The 27,939-nt window shown below is 43.3% G+C and overlaps 1 protein-coding gene and 1 pseudogene across 3 annotated transcripts; both read left to right on the top strand.

The window, feature by feature from the left end:
* Window positions 1–26: 26 nt before the first annotated feature.
* Window positions 27–18,166, top strand: Znf570 (zinc finger protein 570). 3 transcript variants are annotated; one of them, XM_052761877.1, is made up of 4 exons: window positions 27–345; window positions 6,827–6,953; window positions 9,429–9,524; window positions 13,241–18,166. In XM_052761877.1, the coding sequence occupies exons 2-4, from the start codon at window positions 6,830–6,832 to the stop codon at window positions 14,587–14,589; spliced, it is 1,569 nt and encodes a 522-aa protein (XP_052617837.1). In that variant the 5' UTR covers window positions 27–345; window positions 6,827–6,829; the 3' UTR covers window positions 14,590–18,166. The 3 variants fall into 3 exon arrangements, with proteins under 3 accessions (XP_052617837.1, XP_052617838.1, XP_052617836.1); XM_052761878.1 differs by having other exon boundaries at window positions 27–366; XM_052761876.1 differs by having other exon boundaries at window positions 28–293.
* A 7,971-nt stretch (window positions 18,167–26,137) lies between these two features.
* On the top strand, window positions 26,138–26,237 carry LOC128095783 (uncharacterized; annotated as a pseudogene).
* Window positions 26,238–27,939: the final 1,702 nt, after the last annotated feature.

The raw sequence follows: 27,939 nt of genomic DNA, 5'->3' as shown, positions 1-27,939 counted from the left end.
GACTACATTTCCCAATGGCCCCAGCGGGAACTGGGCCGTCGCCCCTTTGTGTCCTCCAGGAGCCCAGGCAACAGAGTCGCTTCTTTACGGGCCCTTTCCCCTGAGGCTAGATTTCGTCAACCAAAGGGCTGCGGGTGTGGAGGAGATTCCAGAGCCTTCCGGGCAGAAACGGGACCTCCCCGCAGTTCGTTCTGCCGGCGCGGAGTGGGCCGGGCAGTGGCCAGCGCGCGTCTCCCGGACACCGGTCGTCAGACCCTCTGAGTGCCCCTCGGAATAAGACAGTGTTTGTTACGGTACGGCGAGACTGTCACCCGATGTGCGAGTCCACGTCGGCTCTGTGACAGGGTGCGAGTGAATCCACGACTGGTACCTTTCTCTTTTCCCCCTTGTGCACGGACGTGCAGCCTCTTTGTGACTAGAGTGTGGGACCGTTGTTAGTGATGCCAGACTGTGGCACCTGACCATGTGAGAATCGGGGGTGTAGGAGAGGGTGAACATTTGATACTACACCCAGGGCCTTGACTGTGGCATATGTGTGACAGTGGCTGGCAATGTAGTCTTTGAGGCTTTGGGTATGTGAGGGTCCTGAGACTGTCACCCAGTGTCTTTTCAAGCTATCCAAGTGGTGACAGTATGCTATCAAGTTTCTGAATTAGTCTTCTATTTAATCTTACTCATTTATTCGAGGTGTATCTTTAAACTATCGCATTTCTCTTTGTTAACTCTGTGTATTTGCTGCCCAAGTAATAAATTGGAAATAACTTAGGCCATGGATTATATTGTATGCAAACAAATTGCTAGCTCTCCATCATGCTCTGTTTATTGGAGGAAAAGTTGAAACAGGAGGGGGAAAAAACCCTAAAATGGTAGGCAATTCTGGATGCTGAGAGGAACATCTAGTTTCTCGTGTTCTTTTCCCATCTCAGTTACCTGGGATTGCCATTTCTTAAGAGAAGAGTTGAGGGGGAAAAAAGAAAGGCTCCCGGGCTTCTTAAAACCGTGTGTCAGGTGAGCTGGTATATTCTCTCTTTGAGTTGTCCCGAAGTCCTCCAGTGGATTCCCAGTACTCCTGGCTATATCATTTGAACTCATCTAATTTCTTTCACTCTGTGACTCTCTTTCAGTCAGCTCACTACTATCCTTAAAATTTTTAAATACAATTAAAAAATCTTTTTCAAAAGATTTTTTAAGTGCACATGTGTTTATCTGTGTGAGTGTGTGGCAGGTGTGTGCAACTGCCCACAGAGGCCAGGAGAGGGAGTCCGATCCTCTGGTGCTAGAGTTACAGGCATGTATGAGCTGCCTAACCTGGATGCTGGAAACTGAATTAGAATCAGTTAAGAGCATAGCAATGCTCTTTACTATGGTCCACCTCCCCAGCCCTATATACATGTTTTTTTTTGTTTTTTTTTTTGAGACAGGGTTTCTCTGTGTGGCCCTGGCTGTCCTGGAACTCACTGTATAGACAAGACTGGCTTTGAACTCACCTAGATCCACCTGCCTCTGCCTCCCAAGTGCTGGGATTAAAGGCATGCAATGCTATATACATTTTTAATATGTGATCTTACACATACTGTCCCCTCTTCCTGGCATGCTATTCTGTCATATATAAGATAAAGTCCAGCTTAATTCTAGTTACTTCCCAAACATCATTCATGCATCAACAGATTTTAAGTGCCTGTTGACATTGGGTACCACAGGACTTACTCTTGGGTCTCTTTTTTTTTTTTTTTAAGATTTATTTATTTATTATGTAATCGGAAGAGGGCGCCAGATCTCATTACGGATGGTTGTCAGCCACCATGTGGGTGCTGGGAATTGAACTCAGGACCTCTGGAAGAGCAGTCGGTGCTCTTAACCTCTGAGCCATCTCTCCAGCCCACTCTTGGGTCTCTTGCTCCTTTATTTACACTCACTGCTCTGGCAATCTCAGCTTGTAGCATGGCTTAAAACACTATTTGTAGGACCACAATTACCAGACTATACATCTAAACCTTTGTTTGCTTGTTTGCTTGCTTGTTTTGATATGGAGAGTCTCACTGCATAGACCAGGCAGGCCTTGAATTCACAAAGCTCCATCTGCCTCTGCCTTCTGAGTGCTGTGACTAAAGGTGTACACTACTATACTGGCTAGATCTGTAGAAGGAGTTTTCTTGTCCTGCAGCCACTCTCAAATAGACACACTGAGGCTTATATTAATTACAAATGCTCGACCAGTAGTTCAGGCTTGTTACTAAGTAGCTCTTACAACTTAACCCATTTCTATAAATCTATGTGCTGCCCCAAGGCTCGTAGCTTTTACCTCTATCCCATTTTGTGTGTCCCACTCATTCTCCATCTGGCTGGCAACTCTAGGCTCTGCCCTTCCTCTTCCCATCATTCTCAGTTTGGTTTTCCCGCCTAACTTCCTGCCTGGCTACAAGCCTGTCAGCTTTTTATTAACCAGTGAGAGTAATCTCTATTCACAGTGTACAGAAAGATTATTCCACAGCATAGATCTCATTCCTGAACCTGACTTTCATCTCTGACTGCCTACTGAACATGTTCATGTGGTTGCATAGTAGCTATCTCAAATGCAAACATCTTTCAAACTGAGTAAAATTCAGGAGTGGAGAGTGTCATGATCTGATCCTCATTTTCGTAGGATCCGTCTTCCACTGTTGATAGTAAACGGAATGGGTTGAGGATAAAACAGGGACATAGACCAGGGAACTAGGGAGCTCATACTCTTCCATCAGGGGGCTGTTTGTTCTACTTTCCAAACAAAGCTAGAATCAGCCTGCTTTCCACTCCCGACCCTGCTGCTGTTCTGTTCTGAACCGTCATCTCTCGTGTGGATTGGTGCTGTATCCTCCTGGCTCGGCTTTCTCCTTCCATTCTTTCTGCTCCTTACGTTTGTTTCACCCACTCTCTCTGACAGTGTTTGGCTCCTTAAACTTGAAATTCTCCTGCTTCAGCCTCTTGAGTGCAGTGATTACACACCATGTTACACACCATGCCCAGCTGCTTCTAATATTTTGATCACAGTTGACTCTACATGTGTAGGCCATGTAAATATAGAGGCTAAGTACATTGTCATCATTTGTTAGGGGTCAAATTCATTTTTAATTTGGAATTGAAGCTCTTTTTAAAAATGCAATGCTATCGATCAAACCCAGGCCCTTGTAAATGGGAGGCAAGCACTCTTACCAATAAGCTATGTCTGCAGCTGACCTTGTGTTTATATTCTGTTGCTTATATAAGCTAACAACCTGCAGAAAAGATGGTGAGGGCTAGAAGGATTGCTCAGCAGTTAAGAGCATATAGTGCTCTTGCAGAGGACCTAAGTATGGTTTCCAGTACCCATGTCAGGCTGCTCACAACTGCCAGTCCTCCAGCTCTAAGAGATTTATGACACCCTGTTCTGGCCTCCATAGGCACCTGCACTCATATTCACACACAAACATATACACACAATAAAAAATAAATCTTAAAAAAGAATTGAAAAACTATGTATGTCATATATGCATCATTGTATATGAATTTATTTATTTTATGTATATAGGTGTTTTGCCTGCATGTGTGTATGTGTGCCATGTGCATGCAGTGTCCCCAGTGTCAGAAGAGGGTGCTGGATCCCCTAGAACAGGAGTTACTCACAGCTGTGAGCTTCATGGAGTGTGTGCACGGGCCAAACCTGGGTCCTCTGCAGGAGCAACAAGTGCCCTTCACTGTTGAGCCACCCCTCATCCCTTTCTTTCTTTTTTATTATGTGGTTTTATATAGACCGAGCATATATACCTCACCAGCCAAACATTGGCAAAAGCAAAGTGGGAGCGGTTCACTTCCAGCTTTGTGTAGTTAAATAAGAGAAGGATTGCTCCTGAGTGATGAGGGCCTCGGGAGTCCTTTCGTTTCAATGAGACAGTTTCTCTTCCTTTCTTCCTAAACAACAACAAAAACAAGGTCTTTTTTATGTGCGGCAGGCTAACCTGGAACTTGGAAGTTTCCTGCTTCAGCCTCCTAAATGCTGAACAATAAAGCCAGTGCCTTTCCTACCCTAGGTGAGGGCTGTGCCACCGAGCTGCACTTCCAGTCCTTGGTGTTTTGACTCAAGATCTTCTATGTATCCAGCTGACCATAATCTCTCTGTCCTGTTTCTGCCCCTGGAGTGCTACGATTACAGGCCTGTGCTGCTCTGCCTGGCTTGAGACAGGCCTTTGGTTGTTGTTTTCTTGCATTTTTATTGTTGTTGTTGTTTTGAGACAGGGTCTTTATTTGTTGCCCTTGCTGTCCTAGAACTGGCTATGTAGACCAAGCTGGCCTCAGACTCAGTGTCTCTACCTCCTGAGTGCTGGATTAACAGTGTGCACCACCACACCCAACCTGTTGTGTTTTTATGGGAACAGAATTGAATCAAATATGAAGACAAGGGATACAGTTCAGCGGTGGATTTGCTTAGCATTCACAAGGTCCTTCGTTTGATTTTAAGTAACACACACACACACCCCATATAAAATGTAAAAGAAGTCACATCCTTTTATATTGCTTTGACAACAGGTGCCCCGGCCAGCGGGGTGTCAATGGGGGGGGGGCACGGGGGCGGGGAACCCACCTATGGGAGAGAATGAAAGGGACGGGAGACATGAGAAAAGACAGCAAGACAGTGTGTTCTGATCAAGCTGCAAATTTTATTCTCAGCAAGGCTTATATAGCATGGGAGGGGGAGGGGAAGGAGGGAAGGGGTGCACGATGTGCCGTACGTGCAGGTGAAGGGGGACGTGCAGGTGAAGGACTACGTGCAAGTCGTGAGGCTGCTAGGTGGTAAGGTCACACTGGTCAGGGCCCATTGTTCTGTTGCTATGCTACCTGACCTGCTTGACCTGTTCTTTATCTTTGGGGGCATCTGGTTTAGGGCAGGGGCTTGTTCTCTGGCCTAGCTAGTACTTTTCCATGGTCCATGTTTGGTCCCTGACAAACAGGTCACATCTTTTGCTTTTGTAAGGTATTAAATTGTATTTCAAAACACATACACGTAACATATTAGGTTCATCAGCAAGTGGTCACATAAAGAAACCTGTAGTGCAAATGAACCATAGCTTAGCTCCAGATTTTTAAGAACTTTGCCCTGCCCCTGGAGATAGAAGCAAAATTATGAAGGAAACTGCCATTTCTCTACACAAAAACAGTATCCTGTGCCCTGCCTAGCACAATTTTCAGAGCCGAGCAAGTAACTGTGGACTGTTTTTTAGCCCCTCGAGCTTGTTGAAATGGTCAACCCTTCATTCATTCATTTAAATGGTCAAGTGAGTGCTTTTGTTTGTTTATTTATCTTGTTTGTTGTTGTTGTTTTGCTTTTTGAGACACGATTTCTTCTGTGTAGCTTTTGGAGCCTGTACTGGAACTCAGACTGGCCTCAAACTCAAGAGATCCGCCTGCCTCTGCCTCCCGACCGCTGGGATGAAAGGCGTGCACCACCGCACCTGGCTGATCCAGTGAGTATTTGAGTGTCTCATGAGTATCAGTCCTGTTCGACACCAGGGATTCAGCAGTGACCAAAGCAACATGCTGCCCTTGGGTGCTTACATTTCAGTCACAGGGGAGGGGACAGGCAATACATGAATCAGGCAGAGGGCTGATCTGCAGCTCAGCTGAGTGTCTGCCTAGCATGCGCTAAACCCTGAGCTTAAACCCAGGACCTCAAAATCCAGGTGTGATGGTAATCCTAGCACTTGACAGGTGGGGGCAGGAGGATCAGGAGTTCAAGGTCATCTTCTGCTACACAGAATTCGAGACCAGCCTGGGATACATGAAACCCTGTCTCAAAAGTAAAATACAGAGCTGAGGATGTAGCTCACTGAAGAGCCTTGCTTAGCACGTGCAAAGTCCTGGGTTCAAACCTCAGCACCCCACCTCTGATCTGGGGCTGCAGAGAGGACTCAGCGGTTGGGAGCACTGGCTGCTCTTGCAGAGAGAGGACTGGCGTTCAGTTCCAGCACCCACATTACTGCTCACAACCATCTGTAACTCTGGTTCCAGGGTATTCAACACCCTCTTCTGGCCGCTGAGGGCACTGTGTGCACGTGAGGTGCAGACACACATGTAAGCCAAACACTCCTATACATAACTTATAAGTAAATATAGCATGCATAGGTAGGGGAGTAGGGAATTGAGGTAGGAGTGTCGTTGGTCTGGGTTGTACAGGATGATCAAAGGAGAGTCACTCTAGAATGTAATTTAGGCTCTCTGGCAGCAGGGAGGTCCAGCCTCTGATAGACTGAGCCTTGAACCGCTGTTCAGAGCGTATTATTGATTGTTACACAAAGGTTGTTTTTTGTGTAAAACAAGTTCCTCCTATCAAAGCCTCTTTGATCTATTCTATATGTTCTTTGAAGGAAATCATCACAGTCCTCATTGTGCACTGTTTGCAGTACCCAGTAATTCAAGGTGCTGTAAGTGTGCCAGGATGGTCTTGTGACCACAGTCATGCAACAGATGGAAAATTCCCTCCCAAAAACAACTCCATAACTCACAGAAAACAATCACTGTTCTCTACTATGATTTCTTCAAGGTCTAAGAACCTCCAACTATTTCATTCTAATGTTGCTAGATACAGTAAGAAACAGCTATTTCACTCTAATGAATGAAAAGATACAATGACTCTGCTAGATTCCCACTATATAGAAGCACTGTTCAAAATGTTATGAGAAATACAGAGGCCCTGAGAGGGAACATGGCTGACATATTTGGGGGTTTCATATCAGGGAGAGCCCCTGTCCCCGTGCTGAGTAAATGAGGTGAACATGGAGAGAGGGGAGATTATTCCCTTTCATTTCTTTCACTTCAGGAGATGGTGACCTTCAGAGATGTGGCAGTTGACTTCTCCCAGGAAGAATGGGATTGTCTGAATTCTTCTCAAAGGCATTTGTACAGTCATGTGATGTTGGAGAACTATAGGATCTTGGTGTCTCTGGGTAAGTATACTAGATAGTTTTATGTCAATTTGACACAATCTGAAGTCATCTAAGAGGAGAGAACTTCAATTAAGAAAATGCTTCCATAAGATCAAGCTGCAGGGCGTAGTCTTAATTAGTGATTGATGGGGGAGGGCCCAGCCCATTGTGGGTGGTGTCATCCCTGGGCTGGTGGTCCTGGGTTCTATAAGAAAGCAGGCTGAACAAGCCATGAGGAGCAAGCCAGTAAGCAGCACCCCTCCATGGCCTCTGCATCAGCTCCTGCCTCCAGGTTCCTGCCCAGTTTGAGCTCCTGCCCTGACTTCCTTCAGTGATGAACTACAATGTGAAAGTGTAAGCCTAATAAACCTTTTCCTCCATTTTAGTCAGTGTTCTATTGTTGTCCATGTCAACTATTATGAAGGAAAGCATTTAACTGGGGCTGGCTTACAGTTTCAGAGGTTTAGTCCATTGTCATCATGGCAGGAAGCATGGTGGCACACAGGCAGACATGGTCCTGGAGAAGTAGCTGAGAATTCTATATCCATAGCCACAAGCAGCAGGAAGGAAGAGACACTGGGCCTGGCTTGAGCTTTTGAAACCCCAGGGCCCACTTAGGTGACACACTTCCTCCAACAAGGCCTCACTTTGCTATGGAATAATCCTTCCGTACACTGTGAAGATGTATTGCTCTCATTGTTAATAAAAAGCTGATTGGATGATAGCTAGGCAGGATTTTCGGGGCAGAGAGGATACTGGAAAGAAGGAGGGTGGGATCTGAGGAGTCGCGAACCAGACATGGAAGAAGCAACATGGGAAGCTCATAGATGAGGTAAACGAGCCTCGGGGCAGCACATAGATTAATAGAAATGGGTAAGTTAAGTTGTAAGAGCGGGCTGGACACTACCACCAGGCTGGAGTTTTCTTTAATACCCATCATCTTCTCTGAAGTAGATTGATGCTGCCAGGAGCAGACATGTCTCATCGTAATAAAAAAAGAATCTATATTATGAAAACATCTTAAATGCCATAGTCTATAGATCTCTGAAGTGTTTGAAGATGACCTGTCTATCTAAAATATATGTTTGACTTTGAAAACATAAAAAAAAGAGCTGGCTGGAGACAACCTAAGCTATCAGCCAAGCATTTATAATTAATAAGTCTCAGTGTGGTTATTTGGGAATTGGCTGGCAGGAAAAAAAAAGTCCGCCTGTATCACCTCCTAATCCCTCTCAAATAGTGCCACTCCCATATGACCAAGCATTCAAATATATGAGCCTATGGGGGCCATTCTTATTCAAACCACCACACTCCCCAAGTTGTTTTGGTCATAGTGTTTCATCACAGCAACCCTAACATAGCAACCCTAACTAAGACAGGAAGGATATCTTTCTCTTGCAAAATGGTACTTCTGCTCATAAGGGACTTTGCTACTGTCATTGTGACTATTTTGGTAACGTCTCCAAAGCTTGGGTGAGTGTCTGCCGTAGTGAAAATCACATGGCGTTAATAGCAGTTAGCCCTGTCATTGACCTGTGCCAGTAGTTTCAAATTCTGTTTTTTAACAGTTTTTGAATAGGAGAGCTTTTAAAATATTTATTTATTGTGCGTTGGCACAGGCTCATGGAGGTCAGAAGACAACTTGTAAGAGTCAGTTCTCTCTACCACATGTGTCTTAGTGATCAAATTCAGGGCATCATTCTCCTTCAGCAAGTGCCTTCACTTGTTGACCATCTCACCAGCCAAACCTTTTTTGAGATGCAGTCTCTCACTGAACTTGGACCTCACTAATTTGGCTACACTGGCTGTCCAGTGAGCTTCAGGCATCTGCTTGTCTCTGTTGCCCATAACTGTGATTACAGATGTGTGCCACCATGCTTTTTACATAGGTTCTTTTCTGACTGAGCCACCTCCTCAGCCCCAGGTACTCTTTTATTATTAACATTTTTATACAATATATTTTGATCATGGTTTCCCCTCCCCAACTCCTCCTAGATCCTCCCCTCTTTCATACACACTCAACTTTATACTTTCTCTCTTTCAAAAAAGAAGGAAAGAGCCGGGCGGTGGTGGCGCACGCCTTTAATCCCAGCATTCGGGAGGCAGAGCCAGGCGGATCTCTGTGAGTTCGAGGCCAGCCTGGGCTACCAAGTGAGTTCCAGGAAAGGCGCAAAGCTACACAGAGAAACCCTGTCTCGAAAAACCAAAAAAAAAAAAAAAAAAAAAAAAAAAAAAAAGAAAGAAAGAAAACAAACCAAGAAACTACCAACAGCAACAACAAAAATGTCACAAAAACAAAAATAAAAACAAACAGGTAAAATACCAATAAGAAAAAACAAAGCCAAACAAACAAAAGGAAACAAAACTGACATTGCATTTATTTTATGTTGGCCAGCTCCTCCTCGGCATGGGGCCTGCCCTGCAGTGTGGCTGATACCAGATGGGAGTTGTGGGCTGCCCTTAGCATAACCAAGTCATTTCTTTCCACATTTTCAGGCCTTTGCTTTTCTAAGCCAAGTGTGATATTCTTGTTGGAACAAGGAAAAGAGCCATGGACAGTGAAGACAGAGCTGACAGACAGTTTGTCCACAGGTGAGTGGGGGATAAATAGATAGGCAGAGACCTCTGAAGCTCAACCCGACTCAAGAAAATGTCTCTTGGTTCTTTTTTTTGTGGCATGTTCCCAAATGTTTTGGGCCTAAAAGAAACTTGGGGCCTTCCAGGATATTTTCCCCTATTGGCCAACCTTACTCTCCTCATGCATTGCCTTCTTCTTCCTAATGACTCATTTCATTTGTTTTCTGACTCCTGATGCTTCTTTATAATTCCCTTCTAGTATTTAAATAGTCCTTTCCTGGCCGGGTGGTGGTGGCACACACCTTTAATCCCAGTACTCGGGAGGCAGAGCCAGGCAGATCTCTGTGAGTTCGAGGCCACCCTGGTCTACAGAGTGAGTTCCAGAACAGGCACCAAAACTACACAGAGAAACCTTGTCTGGAAAAAACAAAACAAAACAACAACAAAAACAAAACAAGTAAATTAAATGGTCTTTTCCTGAGTTGACAAGCTCTGGGGCCATACTGACAGTAAATGAAGTACCAGGTTCAAATCCTGATTCTTACATGTAGTGAAATTCTAGGAAAGTTGCTTAATCTCTCTTTGTTTTGTCATCTCTAAAACAATACTTTGGAAGTACCTTGAACTGTTCTGTTGTACAGTGTGAACTCAGTCGCTGTTCCCTTCCATTAGAAGTAGTGGTTTCTCTCTAAATGCCTCATCTTTCTCTGTCAGTTCATTCATTCTTTTTCCTCTAATCAATACCAACATTACTCAACTCGTGCTTTAAACATGGTTCTTTCAACACCACTCCTACCTCGCTCCCCAGCCCAAGGCCCTAGAGTGTTACATGTGTGTACAAATAATCCAACAATTGTTAGGCTAGCCATAAAGAAATGATAAAGCTGCAGGTGGCACATATGGAAAGAAAGCTCGGCATAAAGGAAGCCCAGAGAACAGGCAGGAGACAGCGAATGTGGGTAGCTGGGAAGACAACAGTCTTTAACAAAAGCAAAGATAAGCAGCTGGAGAACACTTGAGGAGCGGAGGAGAAAGAGCTTAGGTCTGTGGCGTGGAAGGATTTGCAGACAGACAGGAAACACCGAGGAACAATGAAGGACTAAAGTTTTGCCTCTCTCAACCCCATATCCCACACTGCCTCAGCCAGTGTTTTATGTATACGTTCAATGTTCTGAGAAGAAATTTTGATGGGTAACTGCAGTATCAAATGATACAGAATTAAATTTTATGCATTATTATTAAAGAATCACTCACATAAATAGCCGTTATTACATATATGGAGTTTAGAAATTATTTTAAACTTTTGTTTGTGTGTGCATGTGCCCGTGTGTGCCCATGTGTGCGCGCGCGCGCGCGCGCGCGCGCGCGCGCGTGTGTGTGTGTGTGTGTGTGTGTGTGTGTGTGTGTGTGTCTTAGTTACTTTTCTCTTGCTGTGAGGAGACACCATGATCAAGTCAAGTCATAGATAGAAGAAAGTTTCTCAGGGCTTACAGCTTCAAAGGTTAAGTCCATGTGTTGTTTTCATAGCTATTGCTCAGCGACTACCACTGCCTCAAGGTCACAGGCGGGGCGGGGTGGGGGTGGGGAGGGCTTCACACCCCACTGCTGCTTCAACTGCCTCCCTGTAGAGAGACAAATGTTGTTCTAACTAAGTCTCTGTCCTTTTATTTTACCAATAAAGACTTGGGAGCCAGATGCTGGGGTAGAAACCTGCTAGCTCAGAGAAACAGAGAAAGCAGCTGGCTGAACTTCCTCCTCAGCCATAGTCTCAGAGAGTCTCTCCTAGTCTGTCTGAACTGGATGTCCCTCCCTTTTCCTTCCTGTGCCTCTCTTTCTCCAACCTCCTGACTTCCCTTCACACTCTGTGGTTACTTCCAATCAACTGGTTCCTTGCTCCGCCTCTCGACCTATGGTGGATTTAATTAATGCAATCTCGGGGTTCACAAATATCCCACAATATCCATGACCATCTTGGCAAGGATCATGGCAACAGGCAGGGAGGCATTGTTGCTGAACCAGTATCTAATAGCTTACATCTGATCCACAAGCGTGGAGAGAGAGAGAGAGAGAGAGAGAGAGAGAGAGAGAGAGAGAGAGAGAGGGAGGGAGGGAGGGAGGGAGGGAGGGAGGGAGGGAGGGAGGGAGGGAGGGAGAGAGAACTGGGAATAATATGGTTTGAAACATCAATGTCCACCCCCTTTTAAAACATTAATCCGCCGGGCGGTGGTGGCGCACGCCTTTAATCCCAGCACTCGGGAGGCAGAGCCAGGCGGATCTCTGTGAGTTCGAGGCCAGCCTGGTCTCCAAAACGAGTACCAGGAAAGGCGCAAAGCTACACAGAGAAACCCTGTCTCGAAAAACCAAAAAAAAAAAAAAAACAAAAAAACAAAAAACATTAATCCAACAAGGCCACACCTAATACATCCCAAACAGTTCCACCAACTAGGGATCAAACACTCAAATATATGAGCCTGTGGGGGCCATTCTCATTCAAACCACCACTGTGTGTGTGTGTGTGTGTGTGTGTGTGTGTGTGTGTGTGTACATGTGTGAAAGTGCCCAAGGGGACAGAGACATTGCATCCCCTGGAGCTGGAGTTATAGGCAGTTGTAAGCCTGGGTGCCTGGAACCAGTTTTGGGTCCTCTGAACAGTAAGTGCTCTTAATCACTTGAGCCATCTCTCCATCCCCTATATGAAGTTTAACTAGAACAAAACCCCATTTAGTTCCTTCTAAAACAGAAATAGACAACGGGAGCTGGTGAGATGTCCCAGTGGGTAGCAACACTTACTTTTAGGCCTGACATCCTGAGTTTGATCACTAGGACCCACATGGTGGACAGAGAGAACCAACTCTAGCAAATTGTCCTCTAACATCCACATGGCAAATGACATGGCACGAGCATGTGTGCATGCAAACACACATATGCACACAAAACAGATTTTTTTTTTTAAAGACAGTATTTCTCTGTGTAGCCCTGGCTGTCCTGGAACTCACTCTCTGTAGACCAGGCTGGCCTTAAACTCAGAGATCCATCTACCTCTGCCTCCCGAGTGCTGGGATTAAACACGTGCCACCAATGCCAAGCAAAATAAATTTAACAGTGAAATATTTTTAAACAAGGTAAGAGAAATTTTTATTGTTGATTATTTTATAGAAATACAACTTATAATGAAGTAAAACATAAAATAAATATAAAATTGTCAATGCCATTTTAGGACCTTGAAGACCTCTGTGTACAGATACATGACAGCCTACCCTTTCCTTTTTCTGTAGCGCTGAGTACATTTAACATGCAATCAAATTTCCTTGCTTATTTTTGTCTCTTCTAAGAAAATAAGATCAGTGAAGGCAATGATCGTTGTCTCACGACACTGAAAGCACCCACAAGAGCGTCTGATGTCAGATAATTATCTTCAATGAATGTCCTTCACTGAAGCAGTTATGAGAATGCAGGCTATCCCAGTATCTATACTCACAACCACGTCCAGTCCCAATCAGTTCCTTCTCACCCCCTGACTTGCCTTACTGATTTTCATGAAGTTCTAATCACTCTTCATGTATGTTTATAGCCAATTTTCAGTTTGTAACATACTTCAGAACTGTGAAAGTAAGTATTAAGTGTTCTTTTGGATTTTGATACTGTTTACATACTTCACTTTACAAATGTACATTCATGACCATATTTTCTGGATAAATAATAAAGAAGACACTTTTTCTTATTACTTTTAGACTGGGAGTCTATGTATGTGACTGAAGAATTAATCCCAAAGCAGCAACTTTATGAAGAACAGTCATCCAGAAAGATAATAGAAGAACTTAGAAGTATTGGCCTTGAGTATCCCAGGTTGATGGGAGAATGGAGCCATGAGCAGCATTTTGAGAGGCAATCTGAGAATCTAAAAGCGTATTTCAAGGAAGAGACCATCACTTTTGAAGCTCTGGTTGATAACAGGTCCTGGGGAAGTTTCTGTCAGAACACATTGCTTCATGTACAACAGACAGCCCCCACAGAGGAGAATGTGTATAAACAAGGCACACACAAGAAAAGCTTGAAGAAAAGCTTGAAGACTGTTAAGCCCAAGAGTATCTACACAGAGAAGAAACTTTTGAAATGCAACGATTGTGAGAAAGTCTTTAGCCAGAGTTCCTCCCTTACTCTACATCAAAGAATTCATACTGGAGAGAAACCCTACACATGTATAGAATGTGGGAAAGCCTTCAGCCAGAGATCAAACCTTGTTCAGCATCACAGGATTCATACCGGAGAGAAACCCTATGAGTGTAAAGAATGTGCGAAAGCTTTCAGTCAGAATGCACATCTGGTCCAGCACCTGCGAGTTCACACTGGGGAGAAACCTTACGAGTGCGCGGTGTGTGGGAAGGCCTTCAGCCAGTTTGCCTACCTTGCTCAGCATCAGAGAGTTCACACTGGAGAGAAACCCTATGAATGTGTGGAATGTGGAAAAGCCTTTAGCAATAGGTCATCCATTGCTCAGCACCAGAGGGTTCACACAGGAGAGAAACCTTATGAGTGCAGGGTCTGTGGAAAAGCATTCAGCCTCCGTGCATACCTTACTGTGCATCAGAGAATACATACGGGGGAGAGGCCCTATGAATGTAAGGAATGTGGCAAGGCCTTCAGCCAAAATTCACACCTTGCTCAACATCAGAGAATTCATACAGGAGAAAAACCTTATGAATGCCAGGAATGCAGGAAGGCCTTCAGCCAGATTGCCTACCTTGCTCAGCATCAACGAGTTCACACTGGGGAGAAACCCTACGAGTGTGTTAAGTGTGGGAAGGCTTTTAGCAATGACTCATCCCTTACTCAGCACCAGAGAGTTCATACTGGAGAGAAACCTTATGAATGTAATGTTTGTGGGAAGACTTTCAGTTACTGTGGATCCCTTGCCCAGCATCAGAGAATTCATACAGGAGAGAGACCCTATGAATGTAAAGAATGCAAGAAAACCTTCAGGCAACATGCACATCTCGCTCATCATCAAAGAGTTCACATTGGGGAGTCACTTGCCACCCAATCCAGGAAGTCACCAAGTCCTGTAAATCCCATCTCCTAAATATTCCTGAAATGTATGTTCTTTTCTGTCTTCAGTGCTGACCACTGCTATACTGTTCGAATGGGTTTTCCAGTATTTATTATTACTATCTTTAAATCCTTTTCCCATAATGTACCCAAAATGATTTTATTTTGAGGTGGGATCTTGTGTAACTCAAGCTGGCCTTAGAATCACTATGTAGCCAAGGCTGTCCTCGACTCATTATCTTCCTGCCTCTGCCCCTCAAGTGCAAGTGCTGTGATTACAACTGTGTGCTACCACACCTAGCAGATTTTGTTAAGTATAAGGATTAATGCATCACCGTCTCCACCTAAAATTGTTTTTTGATTGCTAGTGGTTTTAGACTAATCAAGACCCTTTAAAATTGTATATAAGACTTTTCATTGTCTGGTCGAAACATACCATTCAGCTTTATTTTATCCCCATCTCCTTTAGGCACTAGATATTTCTTAAGACTATGAGCTTAGATTCTGGGAAATCATAGTTCTACCCCTACTACGGTATTGTGTGAGTTTGAACAACTTATTTGACTTATCTAAACCTAGGATTTTAATCTTAAAATAGGGATATTAAAGGCTACTGTATTGTGCAAATGTATTAAATGAAAGTGTCTGTTGAAAATTAATGCATACTGAGATAAGAAATTTGCATGCAGAGTACTTAACATCGGACATCAACTATAGCAGATACTCAGTAAATAGTAATGCCTAACATGAATTAGGTGCATACTAGACGCCAGGCGCTGTTCAGTATAGTTAGCATATTTGAACTCATTTACTTCTCATAACTGAAACAAGATTTGTTGAACCTCTTTGGGAAATATCTGATCAGAACTGAGAAAACTTAAACATTTTAGAACATAAATGGGAGTTTCCATCCTCTGTGAATCATTATTATAGACACAGGAAGTAAAACAATAATTGATTATTAGTGTTTTACCAAGTTTCTAAAGAGAATGGAGTAGATTAACCCAGTAAGATAGGATTCACTGGCAAGTGTTCAGCACTTATATTTAGATCAGGAAAATAGAATTCACAATTAACTCTAAAAACATAAAGCAGAAATGGGTAGTTCCCATCAAAAGACACTAAACCTAAGTAATTATATGAGTTAATTTGGTATGAAAACATATCAATTTTTTTATACTTAGAAAAAATATAGTTTTTAAGCTTTTATCCAGTGGTTTCCAAAGTGAAATCAAAAGTAAAACTACAGATTTTCATTCATTCTGTAACAATTGAGTACTACTCTTCAAACACCCTGAAGCATGTGACATGAGCAACATGAATACTACATTCTCCTCAGTTAAATTCCAGAGTGTGAAAGGGTTAATAATAATTAGATATAAAGACAATACATTTTCTGCCCAGCATGGTGGCGCACACCTTAATCCCAGCACTCGGGAGGCAGATGCAGACAGATCTCTGAGTTCGAGGCCAGTCAGGACTATTACAAAGAGAAAACCTGTCTTAAAAAAAAATACATTGTAAAGCTGGGCAGTGGTGGGGCATGCCTTTAATCCCAGCACTCAAGAGGCAGAGGCAGGCATATTTCTGTGAGTTTGAGGCCAGCCTGGGCTACAGAGTGAGTTCCAGGAAAGGTGCCAAAACTACACAGAGAAACTCTGTCTCAAAAAATAAAAAAAAAAAATTTAAAACCCAGAAAACAGAAAAATGACAAGAAAATAAACTAAGGACCATAAGCTATAGCATAGTCCCAGGAAACTCATTGGAGTTGGTGGTTCTTCCTAATTCATATTCAATAGCAAGCTTTTTGTCGGACTATCTTTGGATTGGCAGCCCCCAAATAATGACATGGCGACTTCTTATTAATTACGAAAGCTTGGCCTTTAGCTTAGGCTTGTCCCCAACTAGCTCTTATGACTCAAATAAACATGCTTCTGTTAATCTATGTTATGCCCCATAGCATTTACCTTTTCCTCACTATGGCACGTCCTGACTTGCTCCAAATCTGCTGGTGAAATCTGAGTGCCTAGATTCCTCCTCTTTTTCTCTCCCCAGAAATCCCACCTATCCTCTCCTGACTAGCTGTTGGCCATTCAGCTCGTTTTTAAACCTATCAGAAGGTACATTGGCAAAGACAAATATTCTGAAGGTACATTGACAAAGACAAATATTCACAGTATACAAATATTCACAGTATACAAATATTCTGCAACAATATTCATTACAACTCCTCAGTGGAATGCTTGTACCCTTTAATTTCATACAATGCCCTGGAAGCTTCTGGCAAGTGAAAATCCCAAAGAATGCAAGAAACATATTGACTCTATTTGTAGAAACTTCATATGAAAGGTTGGTTCAGGATGGTAGCAAAAAGTAGACCTGGAGGGATTAGAAAAATTGATTTTATATGTCATGAGTAGTAAGGGTTGTACAAAATGAAACCATCATAAAATGAGCTATTTTAAGATCAATGCTGGCAGCTAGGCACAGTGGTGAACACCTGTCAGAGGCAGACACAGGCAGAGCTTTATGGGTTGGAGATCAGCTTGCTTTACATACCAAGTTCCAAGGCAGCCAAGACTACACAGTGAAACCAGCATTTAAAAAAAAAAAAACTAACTGGAAGGATGTGGAGCCTTGTGGATATTCATGGTTGTGGTTGTCTGCAGCATCAGTTGGCAATATCTTATAAGGTTGAGGATGTGAACTGTCTTGAACCCAGTAATTCTGCCTTGAACCCTCTACAAAAACACAAGTCTTCATGTTTCATGAGATATACATGGAAGGCCCACTGCAGTGCTATTTATAGCAATGAAGAAAGTAGCCAAAAAGTGGGCCTAATTTAGAATGCCAATTATACTAGCCAATGGAGATATTTCCATCAACATTGTTAAATTCCAAAACTATAATAATATTTAATTAGAGAGTATTTTGTATGACACAGTACCACAAGGATTGAAAACATACAAGTCAGATGCTATATACTTTCCATAATAGATACTATATAGGAAGAACATAAAAGTGTTTATGGAAATAATCACAAGATCCATAATAGTGGTGATCTCTGGGGAGAACTAAAAATGAGACTGAGAAAGAATGCAAAGAAAAACTATTTATTTAAAAACAAAGCAAAATTGTGGGATATTTGTACAGTGTGTGAAGATATGTTACTGTGATTGGTTTAATAAAGAGCTGAACGTCCAACAGATAGACAGGATGTATAGGCAGGACTTCCAGGCAGAGAGAAGAGAAGTAGGAGATGAACATAGGCATGCATCAGACACCAACAAAACATGGAAAAAGTCAAACATTCAGAATGAAAGAAAGGTGAAAAGCCACAAGGCAAAATGAAGATTTAAAAATATGGGTTAATTTAAGTTATAAGAGCTAGTTGAGATAAGCCTAAGTTAAAGACCAAACTTTCATAATAAGTCTCTGGGTCATTATTTGTGTGTCAGACCAAAGATAGTCTGACAAGAAAGGTTGCTACATTTGGTCCCCAACGTGGGGCACCACAAAAACAGCCAATTCAAGTTGCTTGTAGGTGTCTGGGTTAGAGCTTATTCTCCATCTTCCTATCTAAACTGTTTCATAATAAAGGATAAAAGACATTTCAGTGGTGTTTGCTTTTGCTTTTATTAGTCACTTCTTTACTCTAGTCATGCCATTACTGTCCTCACATTCACCATCTTAAGGAAAAAAGTGGACATCAGCTTCAAGAGGCAACCCAGCTGAAACTAGGCTTGTAATGGTGGTAGAGCTACACAGTCCTGAGTTCAAGCTCCAGCACTGCCCCACCCCCACACCTCACTCTTCACCACCCCACTCCCACCAGATCCCCACAAAAAAAGACTACTCTTTCATGTTTGAGAGTTTATATTCAAGGTTGGTTTAGTTCTGTAATTCCAGCACTTCAGAGGCTAAGGCAGAAGGAATGCCACAAGTCTGAGAGTAGTCTGGGCTACCTATCAGTCAAGTCAGGGCTACATATCAAGACCTTGTCCTCTGCTTCAAAACAAAAGAAGGAAGAGAAGGACATGGTGTGGTGTTATGTTGTGTATCCCAATATATTGTGTACCCTAATAAACTTATTTGGGGATCAAAGGACAGAGTCAGCCACTAGATTAGACATAGAGGCCAGACAGTGGTAGCACACACCTTTAATCCTATCACTCAGAGGCAGAGATCCCTCTGGATCTCTGTAAATTCAAGGCCATACTGGGAACACAGCCAGGCATGGTAGCACACACCTTTAATCCCAGAACTCAAGATCTCAGGTCTTTGCTTGGGAAGGAGACACACCTTTAATCCCAGGAAGTGATGGCAGGAAGCAGAAAGGTATATAAGCATGAGGACCAGGAGCTAGAGGCTTTTAAGCAGTTGAGCTATGACTCTTCCAGGTGAGGACTCAGACTTTCAGTCTAAGGATCAGCTGAGGAGCTGGTGAGGTGAGGTTGGTTGTGGCTTGTTCTGCTTCTCTGATCTTCCAGCTTTCACCTCAATACCTGGCTCCAGTTTTTTTTTTAATTAATAAGATCTTTTAAGATTTGTGTTACATGGTGCTGATGATTCTGTTTTCTACTTTCCCTACGGATAATATGTAACCAAACATGGGACCTGTATAATAATGGAGGAAAGAAGTAACTTAGGAGCAGTCTTATGAACTAAAACTGCAGCATTTGTGGCAAGATGGCCAGTTGTGCACAATGTCCAGGACCTACATCACAATTGGGGGTGGTTTCTCCCGGTCTCCAGCCTTTACTGCCCCTGGCTTTGTCACTCATGAGCTTGCTCTACCTTGATATTATTTATAAAGGTGCAAAACTCTTTTGGATCAATTCCATTGTGTTGTGGAATATTCCTTTATACTGTGTGAAGATATGTCACTGTGATTGGTTTAATAAAAAGCTAAATGGCCAATAGCTAGGCAGGATTTTGGGGGCAGAAAGAATGCTGGGAAGAAGGACAGAGAAGCCAAACAGATTCAGAACGAGTTAGACACACAAAATGGGATAGAGGTAAAAGCCACATGGGAGAACATGGATTAATAAAAATATGGGTTAACTTAAGTTATAAGAGTTCATTATGAACAAGCCTAAGCTATTGGTCAAGCTTTCATAATTAACAAGAAGTCTCTGTGTGGTTATTTGGGAGCTGGCAGGTGAAACAGAAAAGTCTGCCTACACCATTGATGTTCCCTTAATTCCTCATGGCTAAGCAATAGTAGTTTCGGGAGTTTTAGGTTTTCATGTTTTCTTTGCACATGGTAACTTCTTGGCTTCCAATTCTATGGCTGTATAATTCACCTATAAAATAAGACGTCCAATTGGGGGTGTCTTTAATGCATGTAGTCAGTCTTTTCTTTGGCCTTCAGTTGTATGGTTTTTACTGAGTCTCAGACAGTTTGCTAAACTATTGTGCCAGTCTAAAAGGGACTGGGATTACAAATATGGGGGAGCATACCTGTAATCCTAGCACTTTGGAAGTGAAAGCAGGGAGATCAAGAGTTCAAGGTCAGCCTAGGTTACATCATACCCTGTCTAAAACAAACAAAAACAAATACATTAAACAACAACAAAACCCCATAAAAACATATGTGACCAACCCCCACCTCCTGGCATTGGAGACAAAGAAAGCTCAGCTTTAGGGTGTGGGACTGACTCGCCATGATGTTCATGGAGAAAGGAGCATTGGATTTCTACAATGCAAGAGTAACTATGTTTAGAGATGCAGGGGCACCTACTTCACTTGCCCTACAATAGCCAAATCTCCTTGCCTAGCAAAGGATTTGTAGTACGGCACAGTTTTAAATATGGTTCGTGTTATCAAGTGGCTGCCAGGCAGGTGCAACCATCATGCCTTCATTAACGCACGGAATGCCCAGACTCCTGTCCGCGGAAAGGCTGCAGAAAGTTGGCTGACAACCTCAAAGTTGCTACTGAGTCTGTGCACTGGCTCTCTGGATGGAAAGAAGTTACACCATGGTGAAAGCTGAGCCAGTCAATTTGGGGTTAAAAATGCCTATCTAAATGGGAATGGTTAGTGAGGGGAAAACAGTCAAAACTTAAGATCTGTATTAGATGCTGACTTAGAACTACAGTGACCCAAATGGGTCAGTTATGTGTACTTAAAAGTGTCAGTGCCAGCCAGACCAAATGATTTGTGAATGGGCATCATATCCAAGTGAATTGGTGGCAGATACTCTGTGAGTTGGGAATGTGTGGGAATTAATAAACAAGGGTTCTGTGAAATGTCATAACTAACAGGGTGTAAGGTGTCAATTACAACAGTCTTCATGGGTCTGGGGCCAAGTGTGTTTTTTCAAAGGCACAGTGCAAACAAACGGACATTTCCTGTCCCAACCACCTGCTCCCCATTCAGGTAGCTGCTTCCAAATTGCCACACAGAGACTTAATATTATTTGTAAATGCTTGCCTGCTAGCTCAGGCTTATTACTAACTAGCTTGTACATTTAAATTAATCCATTTCTATTAATCTATATTTGGCCACATGGCTCATGGATTTACCTGTCCGCTAGCATGTCTTGCTTCCTGGGCAGCTTGCTGGCATTTCCCCTGAATCCAAACTCCTCCTTCCCATCATTCTCAGTTTGGCTTTTCTGCCTAACTTCCTGCCCAGCTACTGGCCTGTCAGCTTTTCAATAACCAATGAGAGTAATAAATATTCATAGTGTAGAAAAAGATTGTTCCACTGCAGCTGGGAGGTGGAACAGGAGGATCAGAAGTTCAAGGCTAGCCTTGTACTTGTGAGCTTGTCTCGATAATAATTATTGTCAACAGTCTTTTCTAAGAAACACATTCTGCCTCTAGAGCACTCTGACCCTTGGTACACTAAGGAGGTAAATGATTAGTCCAGTAGACATTCCTACCTCAAGAATATAGGAATGTGAAACCCTATCTGGTGGCATACACCTTTAATCCCAGCACTCGGGAGGCAGAAGCAGGTGGATCTCTGTGAGTTCGAGGCCAGCCTGATCTACAAAGTTCCAGGACAGCCAGGGTTACACAGAGAAATCCTGTCTCAAAAAACAAACAAACAAACAGAATGTGGAATTGTGTAAGCAGATTTTTCTGTCCTGCCAGCCAGCTCCTAAATCACAACATGGAGACTTATTGCTAGTAAATTGCACCAAAAACTTAGTAAACTGAAAAAACTCTGGGTTTGGTGCCCCAGGTTTCGGCACCAAAAATGTTAGTAAATTGGTTGCAGAACGTGAGTTTTGAAACTCTGTGGGTTTGGTGTCCTGACTACCTGGGGAGTCAGGCAACACCTGGATCTGTGTAGCACAGCTGTGATGGCTGAAACTGCAAGGAGACAGTTCAGCCCTGGAGGGCGAGGTATCCCGGACACCTCGAGCTGCTCAGAACAAGAGCTCTGCCCTGAAGGTGTCCTGGGCAAAGAAACAGCCCAACTCTGGAAAGGAAATTCTTCTGACTTCTCAGCAGAGTCAGGCCTGGAACTGCTTCAGCAGGGAAGGGTATCCTGACTCTTCGGGAAAGTCAGGCTACACCTGATGTGATGGGGGGATGGTCTCCCGCAGGGTCAATGATGGTCAGTCCACTATGGGATGTCTTAGCAAGGTTCTTCTGTGCACCAGTGAATGAAGGTCTTCACCCAATACTCTTTTGAGAAAGAGGTTTATTTGGGAAGGAGGAGTCCAGGAGAGTAGCTGCCTCTACCAGGGTGGAGAGAACAGCCCACAACTGACCAGGCAGGGCAGTTTATATAGGATGTCTAGGGGGCAGAGTCAACTGTGATTGGTTAGATTTTTTTTCTGCCCAGGGATTGGCCAGTTTTGTGGGCAAGGGGCAGAGATGGCCCTGATTTCAGGGCCAAACTGTGTTTCTTTCACTGGCCTATCTTGGCTTTTTTTTTTTTTGGTTTTTCGAGATAGGGTTTCTCTGTGTAGCTTTGCACCTTCCTGGATCTTGCTGTGTAGACCAGGCTGGCCTCGAACTCACAGAGATCTGCCTGGCTCCGCCTCCCAAGTGCTGGGATTAAAGGCGTGTGCCACCACCGCCCACCTTTCTTGGCTTTTTGACACTACCCCTAAGGCCAGGGCACATTTCTTTCGCTGACTCTGATTCTAGGGACCAAGAGTGTTTCTTTGGTACTGGTTTCAGAGTCAGGGCATATTTCCTTGGTTCTGGGTTTGGAGATAAAGTGTTCATTTCTCTGGCTCAGGTCCTAAACACAGGCTGTTTCCTTCCCTGGTCCTGGGTCCTAAGGCCAGGATTCTACTGTCCTGTCTGTGATTGGTTGGTTTCACAAGTCAGTTGGACAGGGGCAGAGATGGCTCTGATCTGAGATAAACTGTGCTTCTCTCACTGGCCTTATCTGAGCCATCCTTCCCTAATTCTGGGCTCCAGAGTCAGGGTGGGTTTCTTTAGCCAGCCCCTTTTCCCTACACTTATTACATTATGAAACTTGGCATATAGCTTAGGCTTGTTTCTAACTAGCTCTTATAACTTGAATTAACACATTTCTATTAATTTCTGTGCTACCATGGGGCTCATGGCTTGTTACCTCATCTCCTACATGCCATGCTTCTTCTGCATCTTGCCGGCAGGCAATTCTGTCTTCTTCCCAGCATTCTCTCTGCCCTGAAAATTCTGCCTAGCTATTGGCTGTTCAGCTTGTTATTAAATAAATCAGGGTGATACATCTTCACAGTGTGGAAAAAGGTTATTCCACAACAGGATTGTGTAATTTTTAAGACATATGAGATCATTATGTTCCTATATATTTTTATATTTATACTTCCTTGTCTTTGTTGTTGGTGATCCATTAAGCAAAACTTTCTATTTCCTTGTAAACAAGGTTTAATGATTGTATAGTATTGTTGCATGTCATTGCCTATAATAAAATTACAGTACTGGGAATATGCTGGATTCTCACTCTTTGCTCTTTGGGTCCCAAGCCTCCACCACTGAAAGTTAACATTTCTGATTCTGAGTCATGGTTCATGGGATGAGCTCCACTACCCATGGAAAATAATAACAATCACAACAAGAAATGCCAGGTGTTGGTGGCAAATGCCTTTAATCTCAGCACTCAGGAGGCAGAGACAGAGGCAAGTAGATCTCTGTGAGTTAGAGGCCAACCTCATCTACAAAGCAGGTTCCAGGACAGCCAGGGCTACACAAAGAAACCCTATCTCAAAAAAAAAAAAAAAAAAAAAAAAAAAAAAAGGAGAGAGAGAAAAAAGAAATTAGTTCCTATAATTAGTGATTTTGCAAACGTTGAGGTTCAAAGCACAGGTCAGTGGGGATCAACAGAGAGATGCTTCAAGCCATCAGTGAGTGAGATTTCCATTTCTTTTAGATCATTCACAAGGAGTCTGAGTTTTAACTGGTCTTTTGTAGATCAGAACAGGGAATAAAGGAATCAGTCTGCTGGTGGAAGCTGACCCATCACTGGGATATCCACTGGTGACTAAAGTGAGTCATGACTGGGATGTAATTGGCTGTTTGGCAATCGAATCTTATCAGTGAGCATTGTATTGACTGGCTAGTAATCCTCCATGGGTCAGCTTTAGATATATGAGACCTGTCAGTGACTGCAGATGTCTGGAGGTCAGAGATTGTATGACTAAGAAATACTATAGGGGTTGGTGTGGTTTCTTTTGCTCTTGGTGGGAACTTAATGCATTTCTCTTCTAATGTTTCCTTTAAGGTTCTCTGGCATGCCTAACCATGACAGCATCCCAACAATGAGGCTGGTTACTCCATAGCAATCTGTGGTTACAACACAGAGTTTACTGAGTATGTAAATTGAAACCTTTGGAAGAGCAAACTGTGAAAAATACTTTATTTGGACTTCCCTATACAAAAAACTATCAGGGGAGAAAAAGTAGAACTGGGCTTTACAGTGTGTTAGAAATCATTTTGTCTTATCTGTTTTTTTAATGTGTGGCATGTTGGACCTTCATGAATCAGTTTCTTATGAATTTCCAATAAAATACTTCACTAAAGCTAAAATTTTCATAACAAACACACACAAAAAATTCAAAAGCAACTCACAGAAACTGTTTTTATTGAAATTAAAGTTGAACTGGGGCTGGAGCAACGGTTCAGCAGTTAAGAGCACTAACTGCTCTTGCAGAGGACTCAGGTTTAGTTTCCCGTGCCCAGATGGAAGCTCACAACCATCAGGAGCTCCAGCTTCTGGAGGGGAGTGACTGACGCTCTCTTTTGGTCTCTGTGGGCAGCGTATATACACGTAAGCAAAATGTTCACAAACACACACACAAAATAAATCTTAAAACTTGTACTAATAGTCATGAAGATGATTGAGGCAAGTGCTGGGCATGGTACATACCTTTAATCTTAGGACTCAGGAAGCATCAAGTTCCACACCAGACAGGGCCACAGAGTGAGCCCCATCTCAAAGTAAAACAAAAAGGTGACTGAGAGATTACAAAGGATGCTAACCATTCTCCTAATAAAATTACACATTGTGTTTTAAGTTATCAATCATCATCATTATTTTTTTTTTTAGATATCACTATATAGTTCTAGATGGCCTAGAACTTGCTATGTAGACCAAACTGACCTCAAAAGACATGCATTCTTTTTTTTTTTTTTCGGTTTTTTGAGACAGGGTTTCTCTGTGTAGCTTTGCACCTTTCCTGGAACTCACTTGGTAGCCCAGGCTGGCCTTGAACTCACGGAAATCCGACTGGCTCTGCCTCCCGAGTGCTGGGATTAAAGGCGTGCACCACCACCGCCCGGCCAAGACATGCATTCTTTAAAGATTAAAACAGAGCGCATATAACCAAGTGTTATCTTTTTGTTGGTGGTTGGGTGTTTTACTTCTGGGGGTTATTTGTTCTTCTTTTGTTTTAGTTTTTGTAGACAGGGTATCTGTTTTGGCTTTTTATTTGAGGCAAGATCTTGATAAGCAGCTTGGGCATGCCTGGAATTCATGGCAATCCCTCTGCCTTTACCTTATAATTATAGGCATTGGCCCAAGTGTGGTTGTCTGTCTTTCTTTTTCTTTCTTTTTGCTTTTTTTTGGGGGGGGGTGCCCCAGCCAGTGGGGTGTCAAGGGGGCGACCCACCTGCGGGAGAGAATGAAAGGGATAGGGAGACACAAGAGAAGACAGCAAGACAGTGTGTTCTGATCAAGCTGCAAATTTTATTCTCCTCAGCAAGTCTTATGTAGCATGAGAGGGGGCAGGAAGAAGGGAAGGGGTGCACGACGTGCCGTACGTGCAGGTGAAGTGGGGCGTGCAGGTGAAGGACTACGTGCAAGTCGTGAGGCTGCTAGGTGGTAAGGTCACTCACTGGTCAGGGCCCATTGTTCTGTTGCTATGCTACCTGACCTGCCTGACCTGTTCTTTATCTTTGGGAGCATCTGGTTTAGGGCAGGGGCTTGTTCTCTGGCCTAGCTAGTACTTTTCCATGGTCCATGTTTGGTCCCTGACGGGGTGGGGGGGTGGGGGGGGCAATGCTTCATTGTGTAGCCCTGGCTGTTCTGAACCCACAGAGATCCACCTTTCAAGTGCTGGATTAAAGGCATGCACCGCCATACTCTGCTCAAACATACACATCTTAAATGTACAAATAGTGCTCATTTTTCAGAAAAGCACATGTACAGAGATTAGCATAGCCCCTGAACAAAGATGACATAAGAATTCATGAATCAGTCCAAGCTTTGGAGATTGGTGCATAGCTGGGCATGGTGGCACACACCTTTTATCCCAGTATTCGGGAGGTGGAGGCAGGCAGATCTCTGTGAGTTTGAGGCCAGCCTGGTCTATAGAGTGAATTACAGGACAGCCAGCGCTGTGCAGAAAGAAACTGTGTCTTGAAAAAAAACATATTGGACCCATTAACATTTTATCATGCGAGGGGAAGGGGCCCATAAGGCCACACCCTCCCTGAGACACTTTATTGGCAATTAACAGTTGTTAAGGAAGAGAGTGTTATTTTCTTCAGTGGTATAGCCATTGAACAGTAGTCGACCTCCAATACTAGGTCAAGCAAATTAACTCAAGTGGGTCCCACACAGAAGACATGACAGTAGGAGGGACTTGTTGGGAAGGGCTCCAATGGGAGGGGTGTGTGGGAGAGGAGAGAGGGAGGGGGACAGCTAAGTCGTTATAGAACCACGAGACTATCCAAAGGATTTTGCTGTTCTGAGACAGGGTCTTCCACACAGCCCTGGCTACCCTGGAACTTTCTCTGTAGACGAGGCTGGCCTTAAATCCACAGAGATCCACCTGCCTCTGCCTCCTGAGTGCTGGGATTAAAGGAGTGCACTAACATGCCCTGCCTAGTACAGAACTGTTAATGAACAATTTGATGAATTTGTATATATGTATTATACTCTGCCAGCCACCACTCAAATCAACATTTCTATCATTTTGAACTGGGGTTGCCAAATTACAATGCAGGAGCCAAATCTGGTAGTTACTTGTTTCTGGTTTTTACATCTCTATGCTGAATTTCATGCTAGCCTTGTTTTTCGCTTCTGATACATAATGCAATATATAGATTGTATATATGATTTGCATAGGGAACTTGTAAGTTCCAAGATAGGGCTGGTCTCTCACAGCCATGTTTTCTGTTCTTTCTCCATCTTCTTCCCAGCCTCTATCTTCACAGGTCTTAGCTCTCCCAACCCTGTTCCCACAAATAGAAAGTGATTGAGGGTCAGAAATATGACATTAAGTAGCCCAGTTTTCTTTTCTTGGGGAAAACTGTTCTAGAAAAAAAAAAATGTGTGTACCATCATAGGTATTTTGCCATTATCTGGGTTCTGGGAAAAACAGATTTGGGGACACAGATTTTACACAGGTTTATTCAAGAGGCTCTTGAACATTTGTAAGGCAGTAGAGGTATCAGGATTGAGCAGAGGGCTTAAATAATGTTATAAAATATTCTGATGCTAGCAGGGCTCCCAGTGTTTTCTTACTCCAGGATGAGGGGGCTTCTGTGCTCTGAAAGCAACCAGTCTTTCATTGCAGGCTGCCCCAAAGAAGAGAGATAATATTCAGTGTGGCACCTCAGTTGGGTAAGGACAATCCTCAGGGGGTGGGGCTCAGGCCAATAGCAGCCAATCCTGCAGGAGGATTTGAGTAGAACCTGATTGCCTCCTTTCTATATGAGGATCACTGAGCTTGAGCTTAGCAAGAGTCACTGCCCAAGAAAGCCTGAGAGCCTCTGTTCTGTTCCTGGATTCCCTTAGAGCAGTTCTTCTATTTTGGTGCTATAATGGCACAATTAAATCAAGTAGTCTATAAAACAAGAAACGCTTGCATGTGTTGGTTAGTTCCTCCTTTGTAAACAGCATAGTGAATGCTTGGGTGAATTGGAAGGTACCCATAAGTGCTTGGGTGAAATTGGCAGGTACACAT

This window comes from Peromyscus californicus, unplaced genomic scaffold (genome assembly GCF_007827085.1).
Source record: "Peromyscus californicus insignis strain IS unplaced genomic scaffold, ASM782708v3 Scaffold_4__1_contigs__length_199733344, whole genome shotgun sequence".
NCBI lineage: Eukaryota > Metazoa > Chordata > Mammalia > Rodentia > Cricetidae > Peromyscus > Peromyscus californicus.
This window is presented reverse-complemented; position numbering and strand designations above follow the sequence as displayed.

Excerpts from the sequence above, each read along its gene's own strand:
- Znf570 (XM_052761877.1), top strand. The coding sequence starts at position 6,830 with ATGGTGACCTTCAGAGATGTGGCAGTTGACTTCTCCCAGGAAGAATGG. Across the intron at positions 6,954-9,428 it reads TAGGATCTTGGTGTCTCTGG|GCCTTTGCTTTTCTAAGCCA; the intron begins GTAAGTATACTA and ends CCACATTTTCAG. Across the intron at positions 9,525-13,240 it reads GACAGACAGTTTGTCCACAG|ACTGGGAGTCTATGTATGTG; the intron begins GTGAGTGGGGGA and ends TATTACTTTTAG.